A 22,045-nucleotide genomic window follows, 5' to 3' on the forward strand; every position below is an offset into this window, starting at 1 on the left:
TGGAGTAGAGGCATCAAAAAGCACTTCCATGCGAATGGAGTACAGGCGTCCAAAGACGCTTGCATGAGGTATAGGGTTAATGGCTAGATTATAATTCTCCCAATCAGGGAAAACATCCGCACATCAGTTTCTTACACTAATGTTATCATAATACATAGGGTTACAATTGAGTGTGGAGCCTGGAGCTGACCTTATGTGACCTGTAAATGTCACACCATTTGTAGCGACAGGATGTTAGAAACGTATAATCACCACAGCAAATAAGGAGGTGGAAAATAAACACGTGATTTTAAAGTGATTCTCATGAAAAACTATTATTTTATGCACACCTTTGTCAAGCAATGAAGCATCAATTTCCATCTGATCAGTTGTATGCCTTGTGTTGTTCCAAGATCTGTCAGCATTCGATTGAAAATGGCATCCAAAGCAGAAATATTAAAACAGATCCCCAAAAAATGAAATTATCTTTTGGATCATGTTTGAAACCGACCGATAATTCCTACTGAACCAGTGAAGACTTCATCATCCAAAGATGAGGTAATGGTTACTCGTCAGATAAACATAGATTTGTGCAGCAATGGTTGAAAACACAGTGGCTACATTTTCAAGACGAAGTTAAGTCAAGTGAAGAATGTGACAGTGAAGATGCCTGTTATGTTTTGCCATATGTACAGAGGCTATAAAAAAAACTCCATGACCAAAAAACAATAACTTTCAGAATAGTACACTGGCAAGGCATGCTGGGTCCACAACACTATGCAGATTTTAATGCAGGTTTACAAAAACATTCTTCCAAACAAGACATAGACATAGCAGTGAAAGTGCAACTTAAGTGTGTACATTGGCTGAGTGTAGAAGATATCCCTTCTTCTAAATACAAATGTGTTCTTAATTTAATACACGACTTTACAACTTAAGAAATTGATGCCACTGGCATTTTGAAGAATTCTGACAATCAGTATGTCTCGGCTACTACCTGTTCAGAAGTACTTGAGAGCCAATCAAATGTTGTTGAGGATAGTCTTATATGTAACATGCAAAATTTGTCATTTGTGACAGCAATGTCAGATGAAAGCACTGACACAGACAACGATAAACACCTTGTCATATATGCTCAGATTATATCTGATGACAAGAAACCATCAAGAAGATTTTTAACAAATACAGAATGTTCAGATGCTTCTGGCAAGGGAACTGCCTTATTGGCTTTAGTTACATTATATAACTAATATTCATGTTGTGTATTTAAACAATGCAATTATTTTTTAAAAACTACTGAAAACTGATCATTGGCTTGAATAAGACTCATAGGTTTGGATTTTGACTTACTCATAGGTGTCAATCCATTGAGATGAAAACCTGTACGCCAGACCAATAAAAATCTTACAAAGACCAGAAAAACCGTACACAAAAAAATGTATTCATACATTATATAAGATCAACAGTTTTAAAACAACAAATGCTATACACAAATTATTATGACACATATTTACATAATTATTTACATTTCTGAAACTTTATTTAATTGTTTTTACTTATAACACTATCATCTTCCTACTTTGGCTAAGCAAAGAAGCTTTTGATGGATGCTCCCTTCTTCATTTCAAAATTTCTCTCATGCAGTTTTGTCCTGAAGTGTTTCTCTGGATCAGATATGCTAGACACCACCACTTTAATGTCTTTACTGCACATTTTACAAAAAGCATGTGAAGATCCTAACTTGGATACATCTACAATGCCAGGGAAGACTTTAATCCAATCAGCCTGAAACTTGCCACAACCTCAGACAGTGTCTTCAAGCTTGCATTTTTTTTAGTTAGGCTTAGCCATTTGATGAAGGAATGTTTCAACTAGATAAGAGAAATAAAAATAAAAATTTACAAATTTAGATTTGACGTGATAGAGGAAGATCTCCCGATTACAAATATGTTACAAATTTATATTTTCCCCCATAAACCCCAAGATATTACATCAGGAACTATCCAAAAATTGAGATCTAGAAATAAAAAAAATTGACATAGTAGCAGTCCGGAAATTTGTACTTCGGTAGCTGTTGATCATTTCTATTAAAATTGCATATCTGGTGTTTGAAAAGTTATGAATTTGCTATATGGCGTGCCAATTTTGGTCACAAACTTTATATAAATTGGCAGTGTTACATATTTTCGAGTCATTCAGTATCTATACTATGTCCGTCTTTATGGCAATGCATCTTCCTGTTTGCATTACCTATGTGACAATTTAACTCAAAACTATTTCAGCATGATAAAATCAGTAGAGTAATTATTTTTAATTAGTATATTGTTAAAAATTTTAATAAATCGCCTTTATCTCCACACATAAAAGTTGGATGAATTACGGTTACAAAAACATGATTGCCACACTATGTAAAGTATGAAAATTGATGCAAACTTTATGCATTTGATAGTAATAAGTATAAATAATAAAATAATAATGTATAAAGTAAGAAAATATACTTACTACACAGGTAGTTAGTCAATATTAGAAATCCGAGTGAGCGTCTAATCTGCGAGCGATAAACGACAAGATCTTTACATACTGGAGTTGAACCATAAATGTAACACGTTTCATTATCAAAGGAAAAGCATGGTTTTGAGTACGATTTGATTGGTTGTTTTTGGGCCACCATAGTCTCACTGAATTTTCGTTTTTTTTTTTAAAATTTGCCAAGAGTCCCGGATGCAAACAAAAGAAAAAAATTTGTAAAAAATTACAATTTAAACAATTTTATGATATTTTTTTTACAAAACAGTTGTATGGCTGTACAATGACAAAAAAGGAAAAAAACATACAAATTATGGGTAAACCATACAAGTTGACACCTATGCTCACTGTTTTTTACCACGATGAGTCAAATGATTTACATGAAACCATTTGTAGATAAAACACAGAATGTAGGATTCATTCAATGCCAAATGACTCAAAATATTGAATATTTCCACTTTTCCGATTTGCTTGTCTCTCTTTATTGATTCCATTCTATTTCACTATCAGATTTAGCTGTATTTTTTATTTTTTTTAGAGTTTTAAAAAACTGGGATGTTGGGTAAAATACTGAAAATCTGAATTTCGGATGTTTACAAAATAATGGGGATGATCCAGAGTAAATCAGAATAAGCGGCAGCCCTGGTACATGCAAGTATTTGAGCTCAACATAAGTCACAATACATGGTACCAGCAACTGCATAAAAACAAGCACAGTGGCACAAATTGAATGTTGTTTCTTCATTATAAATGATGTTAAAATGAAAGCTCATAAATCAAATTAGTGCATAGCGAGCATCACCTGTAAATCATGCAGGTCAATCCACTTCCGTGCGAACAGAAATTGATGTACATTAGTGCTTCATCTCCCTTTGTATGCTATCTAGCAGTAAATGTATAAGCCTGCAATCACATGCCTGCTTGATAAAATGCTTATGATCATTGATTTTACAGTCATCAAAGTAATTAATTCATTCTGCCAGCTGTCTCAAGATGAAAGGTTGTTTTTCCTTCAACAAGTTTGCAGCTTCCTTTGTTGAAAGAACTGTATTATCAAGAACCATGAAGCATAACAGCTGTTTTATTGCTGCCCATTGACAACACCTTCAGTAAATCCATGTGTACTCAGATGGTCAGCTACTTAAATACATTATTTTATGTTCCAAACAGAATTTTCTTTAAATATAAAAAACTTGCTTGGTCTCTAACTTTTGTGACTATTTGAAATTATTAAAACATTTTGAAAAATTGTTCTGTAAAATTAGGAGCATCTGACTAGTACTTGTGAAATTTCAGATCCAACCAAGAATAGATTGGTTTTAAGAGCATTGTATAGACTGAGCACAACTGTACTCACCAAAAGTGGCCTGCAGCTAAAAGCTACTCACCATGGAGAAGTTTCATCCTCTTACTCCTCAGCTGTACTTCCTCCTTCAGTAGCTACAAAATATAAATTTTGGTATATGCATACATATATCAATATCGGTATTTAAATCAAATATCAAACTCACAATCTGTCACACACTGGGGCGGGGGCGCATTTATGGCTGTAGTGGGTTTCTATAGCAGCCAACCGCAAACAATTAGTCAAAGTGTTTTAAAAATCAGAACTGCTCCAGCAAGAAAATGAGACGAGATAAACAGCATAGTCCTTGATGTACTACATCTTTTCCATGAAACACTGCAATTAGTAAAATAATAGGCAGCAACTTGCTTGGACTCAAATGCCAACATCTTGAAAAACATTAGCAATTCAATGTTAAGTTTTCCCCTACAATTTTACCAAAGGTCTTGTTTTCTGAAAATGATGTAGAATACCCAAAGACACTAAATCAGCAGCAGGATATCTTGGTTTTATGGCTCTGTTTTATCCAAAGACTTCAACAAAATAATTTAATGGACAGAGATCTGAAGCTAATGCTAAAAAGCCCCAAGTGCATAGGAATGTGAGATTTAATACTGTTTCCATCTTTAAGTGAACATCCTTTTAAAGTTTTAAAGTTCCTGTTTATTGTATGGCCTAATTATTTTACTTTCATATTTGCTCTTATGTACTGTGGATTACAAAAAAAAAAATGCTCCCATGGTGGAGCTTAATCAATCCATACTGTTTCCATCACAGACCAGATATAATGGTTGTCATGGATTGTCTCCCATGGTGGAGCTTAATCAAACTATACTGTTTCCATCACAGACCAGATATAGCAGTTGTGATGGATTGTCTCCCATGGTGGAGCTTACTCAATCTATACTGTTCCCATCACAGACCAGATATAGTGGTTGTCATGGATTGTCTCCCATGGTGGAGCTTAATCAATCAATACTGTTTCCCTCAGAGACCAGATATTGTGATTGTCATGGATTGTCTCCCATGGTGGAGCTTAATACTGTTTCCATCACAGACCAGATATAGTGGTTCTCATGGATTGTCTCCCATGGTGGAGCTTAATCAATCCATACTGTTTCCCTCACAGACCAGATATAGTGGTCGTAATGGTCTGGTACATGTGCCTTATAGTGGATGGATTAAATTGTATTAGACCAATAATAAAGTCACAGCAATGTAATTATGTAAGGGTGAACATCCACTAAATCACATAGAAATTACCTGTTGGCTGGTTTCACAGCGCATAATGCTCTATTTAAGTTGTACACAATAAAATTTAATATTTAAAGACCACTAAAATACATTCACTAACCTGTACTGCAAGATCTGTAAGATAAATATTCTGATCAACGACTTATTAGGTACACAAAATATAGAAATTATAGCAATTCTAAAGAGCGAGAAATGGCCAATTCTGCTTTGAAACAAACAAAAGGTAAATAAAATCACATTAGTATTAGTGGGTTTCATTCTGCTATTATTAAAAAATGTGAGAATTGCTGATTCAGTTTTCATTCACCATTATGAGTCTATGATCATACACCAAGTAACAGAAAAAAGCAAAACCAACAAGTTGTGTAAAACTTAACAAATAATTTTGAACTTTGGAACTTCACTCTGGAATAGTATTCCAGTGAGATTATAAATGCCCACTCTATTTCCTTCTTCCAAACCCAATAAATCCAGCAGCTTCAAAGATGCAGCTAAAATAAATAAATTCCTTTGTATGAGGGTCTTAAGGTAGATTAGTTATTAGCTAATTGTGTTACCCTCTTTAAATAAAGTCATTATTATTATTATTATTATTATTATCATTATTATTTTTATATGAAAATTTTAGAACAAAATTATAGTACAGTGTATTATGAATAAAATCCAAAATAATCCTCAGAAGAATTTAATGTTCTGAATGAATCTCAGATCTTCTAACTACTGGTCTGCCAACACTCCTGATGTAAATAGCATTGTTCAGAACTCCTTTGAATAAATTCACAACAGTCCAAGAATAAAATTTTGGTGTGTGTGATTTGGATTTTTAATGTAGCTTTAACAATTTTTCAGTCTTATCGCTATGATGTCCGCAGTGTGGCAGTTTATAGTGATGTCTAGCACTGGTGCATCATGCTGCAGTCACATTATCCTGACACCAGGCTAACCAGTCCTAACACTAACCTCTTAATGCTGAGTGCCAAGCTAGGCACCTGTTAGTACCATTTTTATAAGTCTTTGGTATGACTTGGTCAGGGATCAAACCCACGACCTCTCACATCCAAGGCGGTCACTCTAACCACTAGGCCACCGGAGTGGTCAATAATATTTTGGTCCAATCAGCACTGTGTAGCTACAATGAATAAACCAAACAAATGTCTTCTCTCAGTTATATAAAAACACATATGCAGATTAATATTAACACAAGAATCCAAAATAGGAATAAATTAATTGTTCAGTTCTCTCTTTATATGCAACCTTAAGGCCCCAAAACACATTTTTTCTCCTATTCATTATGTGACATTTTGCAATACTCCCACGTCATAAAAGAATCCACCTGACTGACCCATCGAGTTGGAAATTAACTTAATTCTTTCAAGAACCCACCTGATCAAGAAATCCAATGGGAAATAACACCAAACTAGTAAACAGGTTTATCATCAATGTAATTACTAATGATTGTAAACACCTAATTACAGATATTAAACAAATATACAGGCACGACTAGTATCTTAAAATATAACCAATATCAATATACAAAAATTAGCTATCTAATATCTTATTAATTAGCGATCAGTACAAATTACAGTCATGAACGAAAATTATACACAACATACCAAAAGTTTCACAAAATATAGATACACATAACAACTCAACAATAGCTTTTCAACTGTCTGCTTAGCATGTCCCCACACAATACGAAATACAGTGTTACTAGTCATGCCTCTCTTTAGTACTTGTAATTCAAAGATACATGCGCATGAGACATTTTTTTTTCTTTCTCAGGAACTAGACGTTTTACTTTTATTGCCAACTTACTGTTTTTATGCAGACTATATGAAGCATGTGATGATGCATTCTGTAACCAACAGTTTTAAAAATATACATAGGATTGCTGGTTTGGTCATCTGATTAGTTTAATATTACCAAGTGAAAAGTGATGGAAAAACATACTCGTTTAATATTTTGGGTAGATGATAAACTTTTATGAATAATTTTCAGTTCAAGCAGATAAAATGTTTTGGGTACAGCATATTCTTTCAGTCCACATGACAAATACTGCGAAACTTCCAACTGTCAAGCGAATATTGTTTATCAGTTTAGCTACCATAATGTTACAGTTTTACCTGATTATCCAAACATGTACAAAATGTGCACTTTTACAGGATTTAGCAATCAGGCAAACAATGCGAGATTACTGAAAATATGTCCATAATTGCCCAAATGGCACTGAATCTTGGAACCAAAACAGATTAAGGTCATGTGAACAAACTTTGGACTCTGAAGTTGGATTAAAAGCATTAATATCCAAGGTTAAATGCTTGAAGACATGTATGTACACAGCAAAGAAAAAAGTGTGGGTTAGTTAGTAAGTGTGGATGGGGAAAATGATTGTTTTTCCTTATTGAAGTCATAGCAACTTCTCATGGGATCCATATTATCAGCCCCATCACTTTCTTCCCCACAGTAAAAAAAAGATTTTTTAAAAAAACTGCAAAAAATATTTCTGAATGATTTGTGCATCTAATCTCTCTCTCTCTACCTATCCTAATTTTAAAACCAGTGCAACAGAAAATATTTTTTGGGGGGGCTAATCATTTTTTAAGAATTCAACCAAATTGCGTACTTTTATGCAAACCTAGTAGTGAAATAGGTACCTGTATTACATATAAATGTATTTACTGCACAATAAATCACCTCTAGGTTTGTAAGTTGGTTTAGTTTAAGCTTTTTATAAGTGAATTTATTTTATTCATACTTTTTTCTGCTTTATATAACTTGTACTGTATTATGCATACCAGGTATGCTAACATGTCATTCCTATCAATAATGCACTGTGTAATATCCAAAACTAAGCCACATGTTTGCCAAGGCTATAAAATCAATTTATAACTGCAATGATTGCTATTAATACATGGCTTCATATTGTCAGTGGTAAAAATTGGAGCCAATCTAAAACAAACTCTCATCCATATCTAAGCAACTTTTGACAGGGAAAATCTTCTAAATTAGACATGCTTGGAACCATTGGTAGTAACAAGAAAACTTTCTCTTCTACCCCAATCTTAACTTCAGTAAGTTAAATGGTAGGTCTCAAATTGGAAAAATGAGCAATGATTATATTTAGCTTTCTATACAATGTTAAAAACCAGTTTTACATAGAACCTAACATCAATGCGTCCCTCAATCCAAATTTGTTTTTTCACAAACTAATATCTTTTTAGTTTTAAGGTGTGTGGTTTTGTGACAAAATTTTCATTTAACAGCTATGCAAATTTTGAAACATCAAAGCACGACAATGAACATGAGCTGGAAGGAATTATCCTGACAGTTGTTGACTTGAAGCAGGAAGCTACATTAACAGGTGCAATGGCTGACTTTAAAGTAAAACTGTCATCCCCCACCAGTTCTGGTGATGCATGTAAATTTGTGAAAATAACTTTTTAAAATTTAAATCACTTTGTTCATGACATGAATGGCCACTGACAGATCACAACAGTCAATACAGTGTACACAATTCCATGCATTTAAAATATTTCATATTTTCAAAGTTTACAGGTAACACTACAGAAGAACCTTTTTGTAGCATAGCTCATGTAGCCTGTTGAGTGATTTTAATATATGATGCCACATTATTCTTAAACTCTGGAAAGAATTATGACACACATGTCATAACGTTCCAGTGTTCTTGATGGTACATGTATCACATAAATAGCACAGTATTTATTTATTACAATTCTTTTTGAGTTTTATTTGTATTAATGCTTTCAATAATTTCTTTGATGTGGGTCATGGAAATAGTATGGATAGAAAAGGAAATTACAACAAATCAATAACCAGCATAACAACCACTTCTATGTTCTTGTTGTTGTTGTTGTTGTTGTTGTGGGGTTTAACACCATTTTTCAGCACATGATAGGCTATGCATGGCAGCCAGTATTAATGGTGGAGGAAGAACCCGGGAAAACCCCATGAAGAACCACCGACCCACGAGAAGCTACTGGCAAGCTTTCTAAAATACCCACATTAGCCGAATCCTAGAATCGAACCCATGCAGACAGAGGTGAGATGGCAGTGATCCGTAACGGAGAGCGCTTTAGACCACTCAGCCACTCGGGGCCCCCACTTCTATGTAAAATATCATTCATTTAGAAAGAGCATCCAAGTTAAAGCTTGATACGGGAGAGTATGTAAATTTTCACATATGTATATGTTAACAGGTACATGTACATGCAGTCAGTCAACAGGAATGTACATTGTAGCTAGGAAATTCTTTTGATGTATGCTCTGTCATGGTCAGAGGTGGGATGATATCCTTGAAACGTAAAACCTCTCAATTTTTCATAAGTTACATGTGTTTGTATGCATCCTTAGCTAGACTACAGATATATGACACAAGAAATGCTACTAATTGATAGTTTGTACACATAAAGTATGAAATAAACACTTGACCTGGTTGGGTGTGCAGTGTTGTAGTTTCTCCCATTTTGTTTAGTGCGTAGACTTGCAGAAAGAACAATATCAGCAAGTGGTGCCATAAATGGCTGCAATAAAATCCATGATGGACTTCCACTAAATTGAGTAGAATTTCCACTAGACTTGGTGGGGGGATATCCACCAAACTCATAGTGGACACTTAATCCTTTGACTGTGTCTTCAGTGGGCAATTTGGAATAAATGATTCGTGTGCTGTATATTGTGACCAGTCCAACACAAACCTGCAGTTATAAAGATTCATACTACTATCACACATCCTTAGGTCTTACCATTTCTCTTTTCTGTGTGTATTTCTCCAACTGATTAGTGGCTTCATTGATAAGACGACGAAGCTGAGACATACGGTGATCAGAAGCATCAATCTCCTTGCGAATTTCCTCCTCTCTCAGACTGAGCTGGTAGACCTGGTCCAAAACTGAATTCCCTGACTCCTGGGACACCACTGACCTTGTCTCTGACATGCACAAAGTCAATATATAGTCTTTAAGAATGAATTCATCATTAGTCTGTTATATAAGTCAATCAGTCTGTATATACTGAACCAAGAAGTTACATACATTATTATTAACACCTCTAACTGTAACTTAATAGTAAAAATAACAATAATAATAATGCCTATTTACAGAAGGTAACAGTTTGTTAGTAGAAACTGTTCTTCCTTGAAGCCTTCTCTATAATTTATGTATTATTAATATATATTGAAGCATTATTTATGCATTCTTTATTGAATCAAAAGTTTTGTTGAGAAGTATATATACTACTCATTTTTTGGTAAATTTAATATTCTGTCAAGGTTTTCGATTGGAACAGTTTGACATTGTCAAAGTCTCTTCTGGAACAATTAAAACATTCCATCAAGGTCGTGTCGGGTGCAGTTAAAACATTATGTCAAGGTCTCTTCTGGAACAGTTTAACATTCTGTCAAGGTCTTGCCTGAAACAGTTTAACATTCTGTCAAGGTCTTGTCTGCAACAATTTAACATTATGTCAAGGTCTTGTCTGGAACAGTTTAACATTCTGTCATGGTCTTGCCTGGAACAGTTTAAAATTCTACCAAGGCCTTATCTGGAACAGTTTAACATTCTATCAAGGTCTTGTCTGGAACAGTTTAACATGCTAAACAAATGTCTGGGTATTCACTGGTCTAAGATTAATTATGTGCTATTGTTGCTGCAGGCTTCAATTTCATTACAAGGTTCATAAAGTAGACCTTTAAGAAAATTCTTTTTATTTAAGTTTTGGGCATTCCTACATGTTACCTCTAAATGATCTGCCTTTTGGTAGTTACGATTCATGTCTCTTGGAGTTCATACTAAAATCAGATTTTCACTGTCCTATGTGAAAATCTGACAGAGAATTTCATGATTCCCTTTCAGAATTCTAAAAGGTGCATTTACACTGGCTAATTCAAAGATCATCAGAACATGACCCCTAAATGGTCAATGTCAGATCTTCATATAGGATAGTGGAGATTTGATTTTCATCAGATTGCATGCAGGGTAATAAACAGATCAGTAACTGCAAAATTTGATGATTACCCTGATCATTTACTAGAATTGTATTTTCTGTAAAGCCCTTTAACCAAGTTTTTCCTTTGATTTTACCACTTTTTAAGATATTTTTCTGGCTGATAGTGAGAAAATTTCAGAATCTCAATGAAAAACAAAATGAAGTTATCACCCCTATACACTGAATTTATACATGTGATAAAGTGCATCTCATACAGGTGTCTCACCATTAGGCAGCATATATCCTCTTATTTACACAAACTCTGCACAGTATGTCTTTACTCATTATGTAACAAATCCAACGTTGCCTGGGATTTTTAAAAATCTTCAATTTCAAATAAATAACCACTGAATGACATATATTTGAAGACAGGTTAGGTCTGGTGACTCATCAGTTATTGGTCTAGTTACTATTTAGTACATCTCAAGACTGACCACCAGGTGTTTTCACATTGCACTTTGCTTGATTAAGGTTTTTTTTTTTTTTTTTCAATTTATGGCACAGCAACATGCTGATGCTTGTACCATGCCACGGCAAGTAAAGTGCTTTGCCCAAGAACTCATCAAGGTAGGAACTGGACCAATACCCCTCCTATCACGCATTCAATGCCTCAACCATTAAGTCACCACAGCTACACCTGATAGCTACCTCCTATTCCACCAATAATAATTCATAAAGCATATGCTACCTTGTCTTTCAAGTCACATCAATTATTGCTGTATTATTTGGTTGTTGGTCGAAAGTATGAGTGAATATTACTATGCATCTAAATTTTATTGTGTACATGTGAGTGTGCATGGTTGGTTGGTTATGAGGACTAAAACATTTAGTAAATTTTACCTCCTAAAAGTTGAGCGGTAGAACATAGATAGGCATTTTCCATCAAAATCATTGCTGGCATACAGTATTAACGAACACTGCACAAAATAAGTTGTTATTGTTGTTGTTTAAGGTTTAATGCCATTTCTCAGCACAACATAGGCTATGTGTGCATGTGTGTGTATGTATGAGGCTTTTTATTTTCAATGTACTTTAACGATTTTTCATTCATATCGCTATGCTGTCTACAGTGTGGCAGGTTATAGTTATGTCTAGCACTGGGGCATCATGCCACAGACATATAACATGATGTCCCACCCAATCACATTATCCTGACACCAGGCTAACCAGTCCTAACACTAACATCTTAATGCTGAGTGCCTAGCAAGGCAGCTGTGAGTACCATTTTTATAAGTCTTTGGTATGACTCACACAGGGTTTGAACCTGCAACCTCCAACATCTGAGCCAGACTCGAACCACTAGGCCACCAGAGCGGTCCATGATAGGTTATACACTGTGGAAAGTATAACTGGCGGAAGAAGGACCCAGAAAATCTCCAGTAAGAGCCACCAAACCATGGAAGGTTACTGGCAACTTTTTCACATACCCACATTGGCCAAGCCTGACACTCAAACCACCTACGTGCATCGAGATGAGAAGGCAGTGAATAATAAAGGTGAGTGGTTTAGGCCATTCAGTCACCCTAGACACCCATAAAATAGGCAATTTACAATGTTTTTAAGCTTATGATTTGATATGTGTACTTCATTATTCTTTTTCATTGTGTTTTTAGATACGTCAGCATTTGCTTGTGGATCTAAGACCATGTAAATTCACATTTGGAAGAGTAGTGAAGAATGGCTCATTTTAATAGAGAGCCAACTACATTCATGTTATGTCATTATCAGCCTTACCACCATCTGATAAAATATTACAATGGGCCATGCATGTGCTCCATGATGCACAGCATCAAGTCAGTCATATTTCTGACTTAAATTCCAACTACTGTTTCATCACATGATGTCACAATGTTGGCACATGTATATGAAATCATACAGTTTTGAACTCTTTGTGGTACTGTAACATTTTTTACAAAAGGTTGCTCATATGGTTCGTTTGCAGTTTGATGTCATGCACATGAAGGTGATACTGATATGAAACATCAATCATTAATTTGTGAAGACCCAGGGAATGAGATTCAGACAGAAAGGGAGTGCTCCGAACTGTATACAATGTCCCTGAATGTGAACCTCAGGAATTTCATGTGAACAGGAATATGATAGTAAATATCTTTGAGTTCTAAGCTGGCTGTGAAATCTTCCTTTAAAATGGTGTTGAGAAATGGTCTGTCTCCATTTTGAAGCATGCTGTCCAAAGTATAAGCTGAGAGCTTAGAACTGACCAGACAAAGCTAGCTATTGGTTTTGGATTCAGGAAAAGTCTGGATCACAATCTCATCTTCTGTCCTTTTCATAGGAAGAAGGACTTATACAGAACACTGGCACTGTATGGGTCTCTCAGGATTGACAAGATGGCAATAAATACAACCTACAGGCAGTCTGAAACAATGTGCAAAAATCTGTCACCTGGGCATAGTCTCTCCCTATCAGTGTGAAAGTGTTCAGTTTTTCCTCCACTGGGATGTCCGGCACTGATGATTGACCAGTTGGGCCATTATACCATGTTTACATTAGCCTGGCACATGCTTTGTCATATTTTCAGGCTGTGGCAGCAAAGCAATGAGGAGAATGTGGCTGTGTTAGTAACCAATGAATGCACAATCTTTATCTGAACAGGAGATCTTCCTGCAGAAACTCAAATATCAGAAAACTGGTGACAGAGGCAGCAGCAGCTGCAATACTTGTAGCATCCACTTCATTGTGTGTGCATTTCTAGTCTTTCTGATTCACCTGTGTCATATACTTGGCTGAAACAGTCACCATTCTTTTCTTGGACCAGTGTAAACATGCATCACATGAATGGTTTGAACTGCACCATATACAATATATTTCGGGTGATTATCCTCAGCTAGTTTGAACCACACACAAAATCATGTCCATTGTATTTTATACGTGTCATAAGAGAAAAGAAGAATGGTATATACAGGAAAACCAAAGCCAGTGTCATGCTCAACTTACTGAGTAGTGGACATAAAGAACTAAGTGCCTGAGAAAAACCCCATCATCTTATGTGGAATGAATGATCCTTCACTTGACGTAACTTACAAAAAAGGATGATTACTTTTAAGTTAAATTGTAAGTTCTAATGACCATTGGGCAGGCAGTTAACGTGATACCAGTTAACATGATTAAGACAAAGTTAGACAATCAAAATGCAGATGGAAACAGAGTGAGACTTGCATAGCACAACTTATGGAGATTACTTCCATGAGGTGAGAAACTCCAAAGAATCACACAGCTGATAAAAAGGCACAAAGATCAATAATCATCAAGCTTTCAATAAAAACATGGACAGAAGGATTAACTGGTGACTGACGGGGTTTGGTGCCAATCACTCTATGGGAAGACCACTATGACTCCTGCCTTGGCAATCCAACAACCTTTTAGCCATTTTGTTACAAACACTACTAGATTTGCGAGGAAATGGATGTACGCACACCATATTATAACATAAGGACACAACAGAAGCTCACATGACCCTCAGCCAGGTGAACTAAAATCTTACATAATATTACATCAGTAAAAATGAAAGCAGCCATTGTTCAATTCTTCAGTAGTCCTTTGAGATTTATGTCAGTTGAGTTCTAAACTGTCAAGGAAAATCTGATAAAAATGCAACATGCCAGTGGTTGAAGAACATTTGGCATCTGTGGCAAAAAACAAATTGAAAAAGCTTTCATGACTTGTCAATAAAAAGAATTAAGTGGTACTAAGGCATTGACATTAACATAGCCGAGAACCCTACAGGATTGCAATTAATAAAAATAGGGATGAAAATTAGTGAATTTTGACATGAATTCATGAAGCGATCTTCAAGTCCGGGAATATTTGTCAGAACAAATGTTTAGCACGGTCTCCAGCTGATAAAGGTAGATTGTGTTCAACAAGAAAACTCACAAACAATGCTTCAGTATTGGTAGTTTGCATGTCCTTGGTCAAGAACTGAAATCGGCTGCGAGTTCTTAATTTTCCCAACCTCTATGTGCTTTTTACTACCAATGTGCTTACTCACATCGTCTCTGCCACCAAGCCCAATGCTAAAATTTGTGGCACACTGCATACAAAAAGCATGATGTATATCGGTGTTTGATGGCAGAATGCACAGCCAATTTTCAGTCTATTCCAAACCAAACTTCACTTTTTGTGCAATACATTTCTTTTTCAAGAAGTGGTGCCAAATGGTAATTCAAATAAGTGTTTGCAGCGCATGTGCAGAGCAAAATTACGGTTTGGCCACAGTTTCTCTCAAAAGCATTCGTAAAACTACTCTTACACATACAGATTAAAATAGGCTTAAATGCTTGCTACCGGGCCAACTATACCAATCAGCTATAGTTCCACTAATATCGTGACACCAGTTCCGGACCGTTTTGTCACTGCCAATAACATGACTAGCACTTAACGGGAAATCGGTTATTTTATTAAACATTTAAAATAACTGAGAATTGGGGAATTCATGAAAAAGTCATGAAATTCACGCCAAAATCATGAGGGTCGGCAACTATGCATTAATTTATTAAATACTTACCGATTCTGGTGTCTACTTCTGGACATGTTCTTAATGTTGTTGCTGCAACTGCAACTGTCTGGAACATGTCTTCCCTTTCCTTTTCTGAGGAAGAGCTGTATATGGCTGGCACATCTGTGATGGTGGAGCTGATCTGATGAGTTGTCGATGGGAGTGGGTGTCTGCTCTTAACCCCTAACCCTACTGCTGGGGTGGATGACAAGGTGGGCATCACATAAGGACTTGATATGTCTCGAACAGGCCGTTCCTCTTCATCATTTTGCTGAATGGTGACCCTGGAGACAGGATGGTTCAATGGAGACATAGAAGCAGAAAAAAAATCTTTTACAGTGGCCCTTGTAAGCAATCCACGAGAACTCTCTCTAACTGGAGACAGTTCTGTATAGCCAGATTCCGGAATATCAGCTGGACATTCTGTTTTTATAAAAGTATTATTATTCAGACCTATTTCATAATCATTATCCACTTTCTCCTGTTTGATTACAACAGATGTCAATGTCTGTTCTGTTGTACCTTTACCTGCCTCTGTAACTTTTGCTGCAAGATCTCGATCTGGGCTTGTAACTCTCATGGGTCTGTTTCTTTCAGGGAATGTGGACATCAGGGGACTGAATGGCATCCTGGAGAGGCCTGAATCAGGTGATGTCAGGACAGATTGTTTGGATTTTGAGACATCAGTTGCAAGATCCTGCAGTGTCATTGCAGGACTTGTGTCCATGTCCATTCTTGAAGGAGAAGGTGAAATTGCATCTCTTGGCTCAACTTTCGAGGGGAATGGCAAAGATTGGTTGGGTATACCTCTCAGAAGATCCTGTGTACTGCACACATCTGCATGTTGTTTGGGGGCCATGCTAGGTTCCTTTGTAGGAGAAGCTGCTGACTGCTCCATTACTGCAGCATGCTTTAAACCTCCAGAAAGACTTGTACCTACGGGAAGAGAACCAAAGTTCAAAATGCTCTCAAGTTCCTGAAGGTTTGGTTTTGCATCAGCTTCTATTAATTGAGCAATTTGGAGCTGAACATCTGGGGAAAGGTTTTCCAAGCATAGGTCTTCTGTCTGATTCTCCAGTTTGTCATATATTCCTGACATCTGTAGATTGAACCTGGGTAGAGACAGTTTGTTTCTTGTGCTAGCATATGTCCTCAGCAACTGGGCCAGCTGCAAACGCTCTTTGTGAGACCTTGGAGTATTTACAAGTTTACACAAGTGCTCCTTGTTCAGTACTTTGGTCTTAGCCAATGTGTTCGGGACAGGTAGAGGGGATATAGGACTGGTGGGCCAACTTGATGGTGTGTTTGCACTTCTTGCCACAGGACTACTGCTGCCTCCCCTAACACTGTTTTCAATGTTCTGGCGAATCCTGTCTATGTCTTCCTTCTGCTTGGAGCCTGAACTGGCTAGGGAGTCAAGGTCACTTCTTGAATTCAGCAATCCAGATAAACTTCCAGTTCTTGACAACTGCTTTGTTTCACCTCGTCCTGTCAGGCTGCATTCTGAGTCAGCGAGTCTTGAGGGCAAGCTTCTAAAAAACTGACTATTGGTACTGTTATCCAAGCTCTCTGAATTAAGATGACCTTTTATGTTCTCCATATTCTTACTGGATAGAGCTTCAAGTTGACTATTGAGTTCCTGGTGCTTTTCCCATTTCTTTTGTTTTTCCTTGAGATCCCTTTCCATTTTTGCTGTTTCCCTTTTATCTCGGAGATCTTTACATAGTCTTTCTGCTCGTTCTAATACAGTTTCAGCATTCTCGTCTATATTCTGCCCTGGTGATTTTTTAGAACCATGCTTAGATTTTTCTGCTGCACTCTTTTTGCTGCCCTGACTCTTTCCTACAGCTGTGTCTTTTTTTTTCCCTTTCACAGGTTTTGCTGAGCTGACAAAACCCCTATCACATATTCCTGAGGAGTCTAAGCTTGACATTGTGGAGGACTTAAGAGAACTTATTCCACTAGACTGCAAACTTTCATTAACAGATTGAGGACTTTTATGTTCACCAATGCTTGATCTTCTTGATTTAGTTTCTCCTTGCTGACTAATGTTTTTTACAAAATCACCACTACCGTTTCTTATAGACAGTGAGATGTCTTTGACAGGAGATTCATGCCTCTCTCTGTTGTGTGAGGTAGCATGATGTTTACTTGTGACAGACGATGGTCGTAAAGATGGCCGGAAATCCATCTTCTCATTTCTGTTTCCTTTGCATGATTTGTTTGCAGATATTACTTCATCATCATGTCTTCGTCTCTTGGGGGCATGATCCTCAACAGGACCATCTTGTGGGAAGTTAGTGGTTGCTTGCTGAATTACACTTTCAGGGTCTTTCCTATCTGCTAACCTAGCCTCCCTTACGTTAGTGACTCTACCTTCTCCCAGAAACTCCTCCCCCCTTTCCCTGCTCACTCCATGCAAATGGTTGTCCACAGGTCTACCATGATTCATGTGATCCTGTCTCCTAAAATGATTGTTCCTATTGGATGAGGTGTCCATATCAGAATATTCACCAAAGTGTTGATGAAACCTTTTTTTATCCCTTAAGTGTTCACTGTTATCCTTCTGAAAATCAGTATAAAATTCTTGTGTAATGTTATCTTCATAATAGTGAGGTTGATTTGCTCTAATATTTCCACTGTGACTATGAAACTGATTCCTTGGGTCAAAATGCTCATAATCAATGAAATTAACATTATGCCAGTTGGTGTTATCAAAGTCTGGTTGCACACCCCTGGGAAACTGCCCACTGAAATAGCCATCATCCATACTCTGTCCCTGATTGTCATGATAGACAAAGTCATTATGGAAATCTTCTTCAGATTGTTTTCCTCTTGAAACTTGGATGCCATTACACTTACTTTTGATTTCTGGTTGTGAGAAAGATCTCTGGTGATTCATGTGATTTAATCTGCCCCTGTTGGAACTGGAGTTGTGAGGTCCCTTTGGATGAGGCTTGGATGAAGGTTCAGGGATTTGAAACTGTGGCCTTACTGTGCTTAGGTCCTTTGAAGAGTCTTCCAAATTATCCCTGTTCCTATCATCTTTTTCTCTGAAATACAAGGAGATGAATTATTTTTCTTGTCTGTATTCTGTTAAAATATAAATGCATGTCCAAATTGTAAATACAGAGTAATTATACTTGATCCATTAAAGATAAACATAATTGGTACCACTATCATCTATATCTATTCCTGTAATTAGTAAGAATATTTTCAGTGAAAGGAAATTTTTACAGTGCAGATGTTAATTTTATTTTAACACTATTTTTTGTGGACTTGAGAATGTAAAGTAAAATGCATTGGGATGTTACTGTTAGAGAAACATTGTCCATCTACCAAGGAAGAAGGTATTTACTCAGGGCTGATCTAGTAAAATGTACTTGCTACCCAGGGAAGGTAATTTTAGTATGAAGTATTCATCCATAGATGCAATTTGGGATTTTGTATATTTTTCATGTGAGCTCTTGGATAAATCACAATACTGTGGCTATGTTTTTTTATAAACTGCCTTCTCTGGGTACCATGTATGTTTAGGTGGAACAGCCCTCATAAACACAAAAAGTCTTGAATTTGGAGTATCCAACACAATTCAGACGAGTACAGAGGATTAATATCCATCACAATATAGACTGGTAGGGAGGATTAATATCCAACACAATACAAACTTGTATGGAAGAATAATATCCAGCACAATACAGACTGGTATGGAACATTAATATCCAGCACAAAAGAGACTGGTAGGGAGGATTAATATCCAACACAATATAGACTGGTAGGGAGGATCAATATCCATCACAATACAAACTTGTATGGAAGAATAATATCCAAACACAATAGACTTTTGTTTTTAGCAATGTAGGCTACACACATTCAGATGCATACTCCTATCTCTTTTCATACGTAGGTGAAATAGGGTCAAAGATATTTGGTGTGTAACAAATGAATCAATGAAAATATTAAAGTAACTCAAGCATAAAGAGATCATAATGACTAAGTTACTTTTCATCTTTATTAAACTTTTCATGTGTAGGTGAAATATGTTATATGATAATGAGGGTGTAATGAATTATGAAGAGGAGCATGGTATTACTGATAAACCACTGCACTTTATTTCCAGTGGTACATACTCTGGTACTTTTAAAGTTTAAAGTATCTGGGGTTCTGCTGTAAACTTAGTCTGGTTCCCTGACTTATTTCACTAATCCTAATATGAAACCCAGATCCATATCAAACATAGATGAACTGATTATCTGGATTCTTTTGGTAACTATCATTTTTCCGTCGGTTTTGCCTGTAAATTCATATTTTAAGGGCAATTTTCATAAGGTTGCAAAATCATAAGAGTTGGCAGGTCTGCACCAACCCTTGTCATCTTTAGCTCGTGGAAACTATATATACTGCTCTGCTACATACATCTGACAGGATGCAGCTGAAAAAACTGATCCTATCAGATTTCTTGTTACATTTAAACTGGGAGATATAATATGAATAATTAGAGTGGCCTCAGTACACACCAACATGGCCACATATACATTTGATAAAAGTCTTTTATTCAAGCCATTGTTTGCATCAAAATATTCAAGTAATGAGTTCTCTGACTGGTTAATTGATCTGGTTTCTATTTGCAGGAACTTGTTTATCTGCAAGAGGGCACTTATTCAAAACAGTTTCTGCTAGCAAAAGCTGTCGAGGATTGATGGGGAACAAATTAGATTGATGACCTTTGGCTAACAAATACAAGTTCTCAGTGATGAACATAAGATCCCAGGAGAAGGGAACAATGTGTCCCCAGCTATCCAAATTTTGAGATATACAATATTTTAGAGGGCAAAAGAAAAAAATAGAACAGTGTACTAATAGTGTTTTTAAAATGAGATAATCTTATTTGTTCTCCCAGTTTTGCCATCTTAACTTTGTGGTCTGCACTTTACCATCATACTTTCCTTGATACTTATATCATTGCAATATAAGTTTCATCATGTGCTCAAGTAACTTATGAAAATATTAACTTGTTTGAATATCTAGTTAAACTGAAATGAGCTGCATCATGAAATCTTCCATTCTGGATCTTTCTCTCATTTACCTTTAGTGTACATTCATTATCTATCAGCAGACCTCTCCGGTGGCCCAGTGATTAGAGTGTCTGCCTTGGATAGGGTAGGTCATGGGTTTGATCCCCAGGCGAGTCATACCAAAGGCTTTAAAAAATGGTACTAACAGCTGCCTCGCTTGGCGCTCTGGATTAAGAGGTTAGTGTTAGGACTGGTCAGTCTGGTGTCACGATAATGTGACTTGGTGGGACATCATGCTACATGTCTGTGGCATGATTCCCCAGTGCTAGACATCACTATAAACTGTCACACTGCAGACATCGTAGCGATATGACTGAAACTTTGTTAAAGCTACATTAAAAATCCAGATCACACACACAATTATCTATCAGCATTTGTTATAATAAATTATATTTTCTGAATAACTTTTCTTTCCAAACTAACAAATCATTAATTAAATGACAAACTGTGTATTTGCATAAATTGCATCTCTTTTGCCATTATTTCAACCTCAAAATAAATTAAACCTTTCTCATCATGGGGGGGGGGGGGACTTTAACCTTGAAAACAAACTTTTAGCCAAGAAAATGGATTTTTTCAACCAAAAATGTTTCAATGATTATACTTACCCGATCATAGTACCTTAGGAGAACTACTACCTCACAAATCCAACCCTCCGTAGCTAGAACATTTTAGCTAAAATGGTAAATGTTATATGCCCACCTAGGTAGTACTGAACTCCGTTTAATACAGATACTGATGCCAAATCCTGTGATTTATTCAATTACTACAGTAGTGGAGGGCACATTCTCTGTATGAATGTAACTGTGGGAAGGATGGGAGAGTGTATCTTTATTAGATTAGGATTGGGTAAATATTATCAAAAAACATATCTTACTAGAAAAAATTGGTTACTTCTTTAAATATGTCACCCAGTCATAACCTGTGGAGAATAGGTAACAGGTGGAGGGAGATACATCCCTACGTCTTAGAGAGACCATCTCCAATACCAAAATGCATGCGAGATAACTTCTAGATAATCCAACTGGAGAATAGATCCCATATGTCGGGAAGTGGCTTCAGAAGGGAAAACTTTTCCTTTGCGCATATCCAGCATCAATGACCCAGGAAGGTAACCTGTTGCCCAATCATGATAGGTCCCGCCAGACTGAACTGAACCTTTTAGGATGAAAGCTGAAGAAATTACTAAAATTTCCATCCAATGGCATGGATAACAGAACAGTTTTGCTCATATGCAATGTTTGTGACAGCTATCTTAATTTTGCAAGCCAAGATGTGAAGCAAATTCATCTGGTGTGGATTTATTTTTGAAATGCAGAACGAATAACCCACTTTATCCAGGAC

The 22,045-nt window shown here is 36.4% G+C and overlaps 1 protein-coding gene across 4 annotated transcripts in view; it reads right to left on the minus strand.

Moving 5' to 3' along the window:
- Positions 1-22,045, minus strand: part of LOC149804766 (uncharacterized) — a 108,254-nt gene that overhangs the window by 63,050 nt on the left and 23,159 nt on the right. For all 4 annotated transcript variants that reach the window (XM_089944184.1, XM_089944168.1, XM_089944177.1 and 1 more), the window contains exons 5-7: positions 15,636-18,679; positions 9,868-10,052; positions 3,894-3,945 (exon numbers count right to left, since the gene is read on the minus strand). In XM_089944184.1, coding sequence (XP_089800310.1) covers positions 3,894-3,945; positions 9,868-10,052; positions 15,636-18,679 — 3,281 coding nt within the window. The remainder of the gene's footprint in view (positions 1-3,893; positions 3,946-9,867; positions 10,053-15,635; positions 18,680-22,045) is intronic.

Source organism: Sinohyriopsis cumingii, chromosome 2 (assembly GCF_028554795.1).
Source record: "Sinohyriopsis cumingii isolate HCF-2022 chromosome 2, ASM2855479v2, whole genome shotgun sequence".
Taxonomy (NCBI): Eukaryota; Metazoa; Mollusca; class Bivalvia; order Unionida; family Unionidae; genus Sinohyriopsis; species Sinohyriopsis cumingii.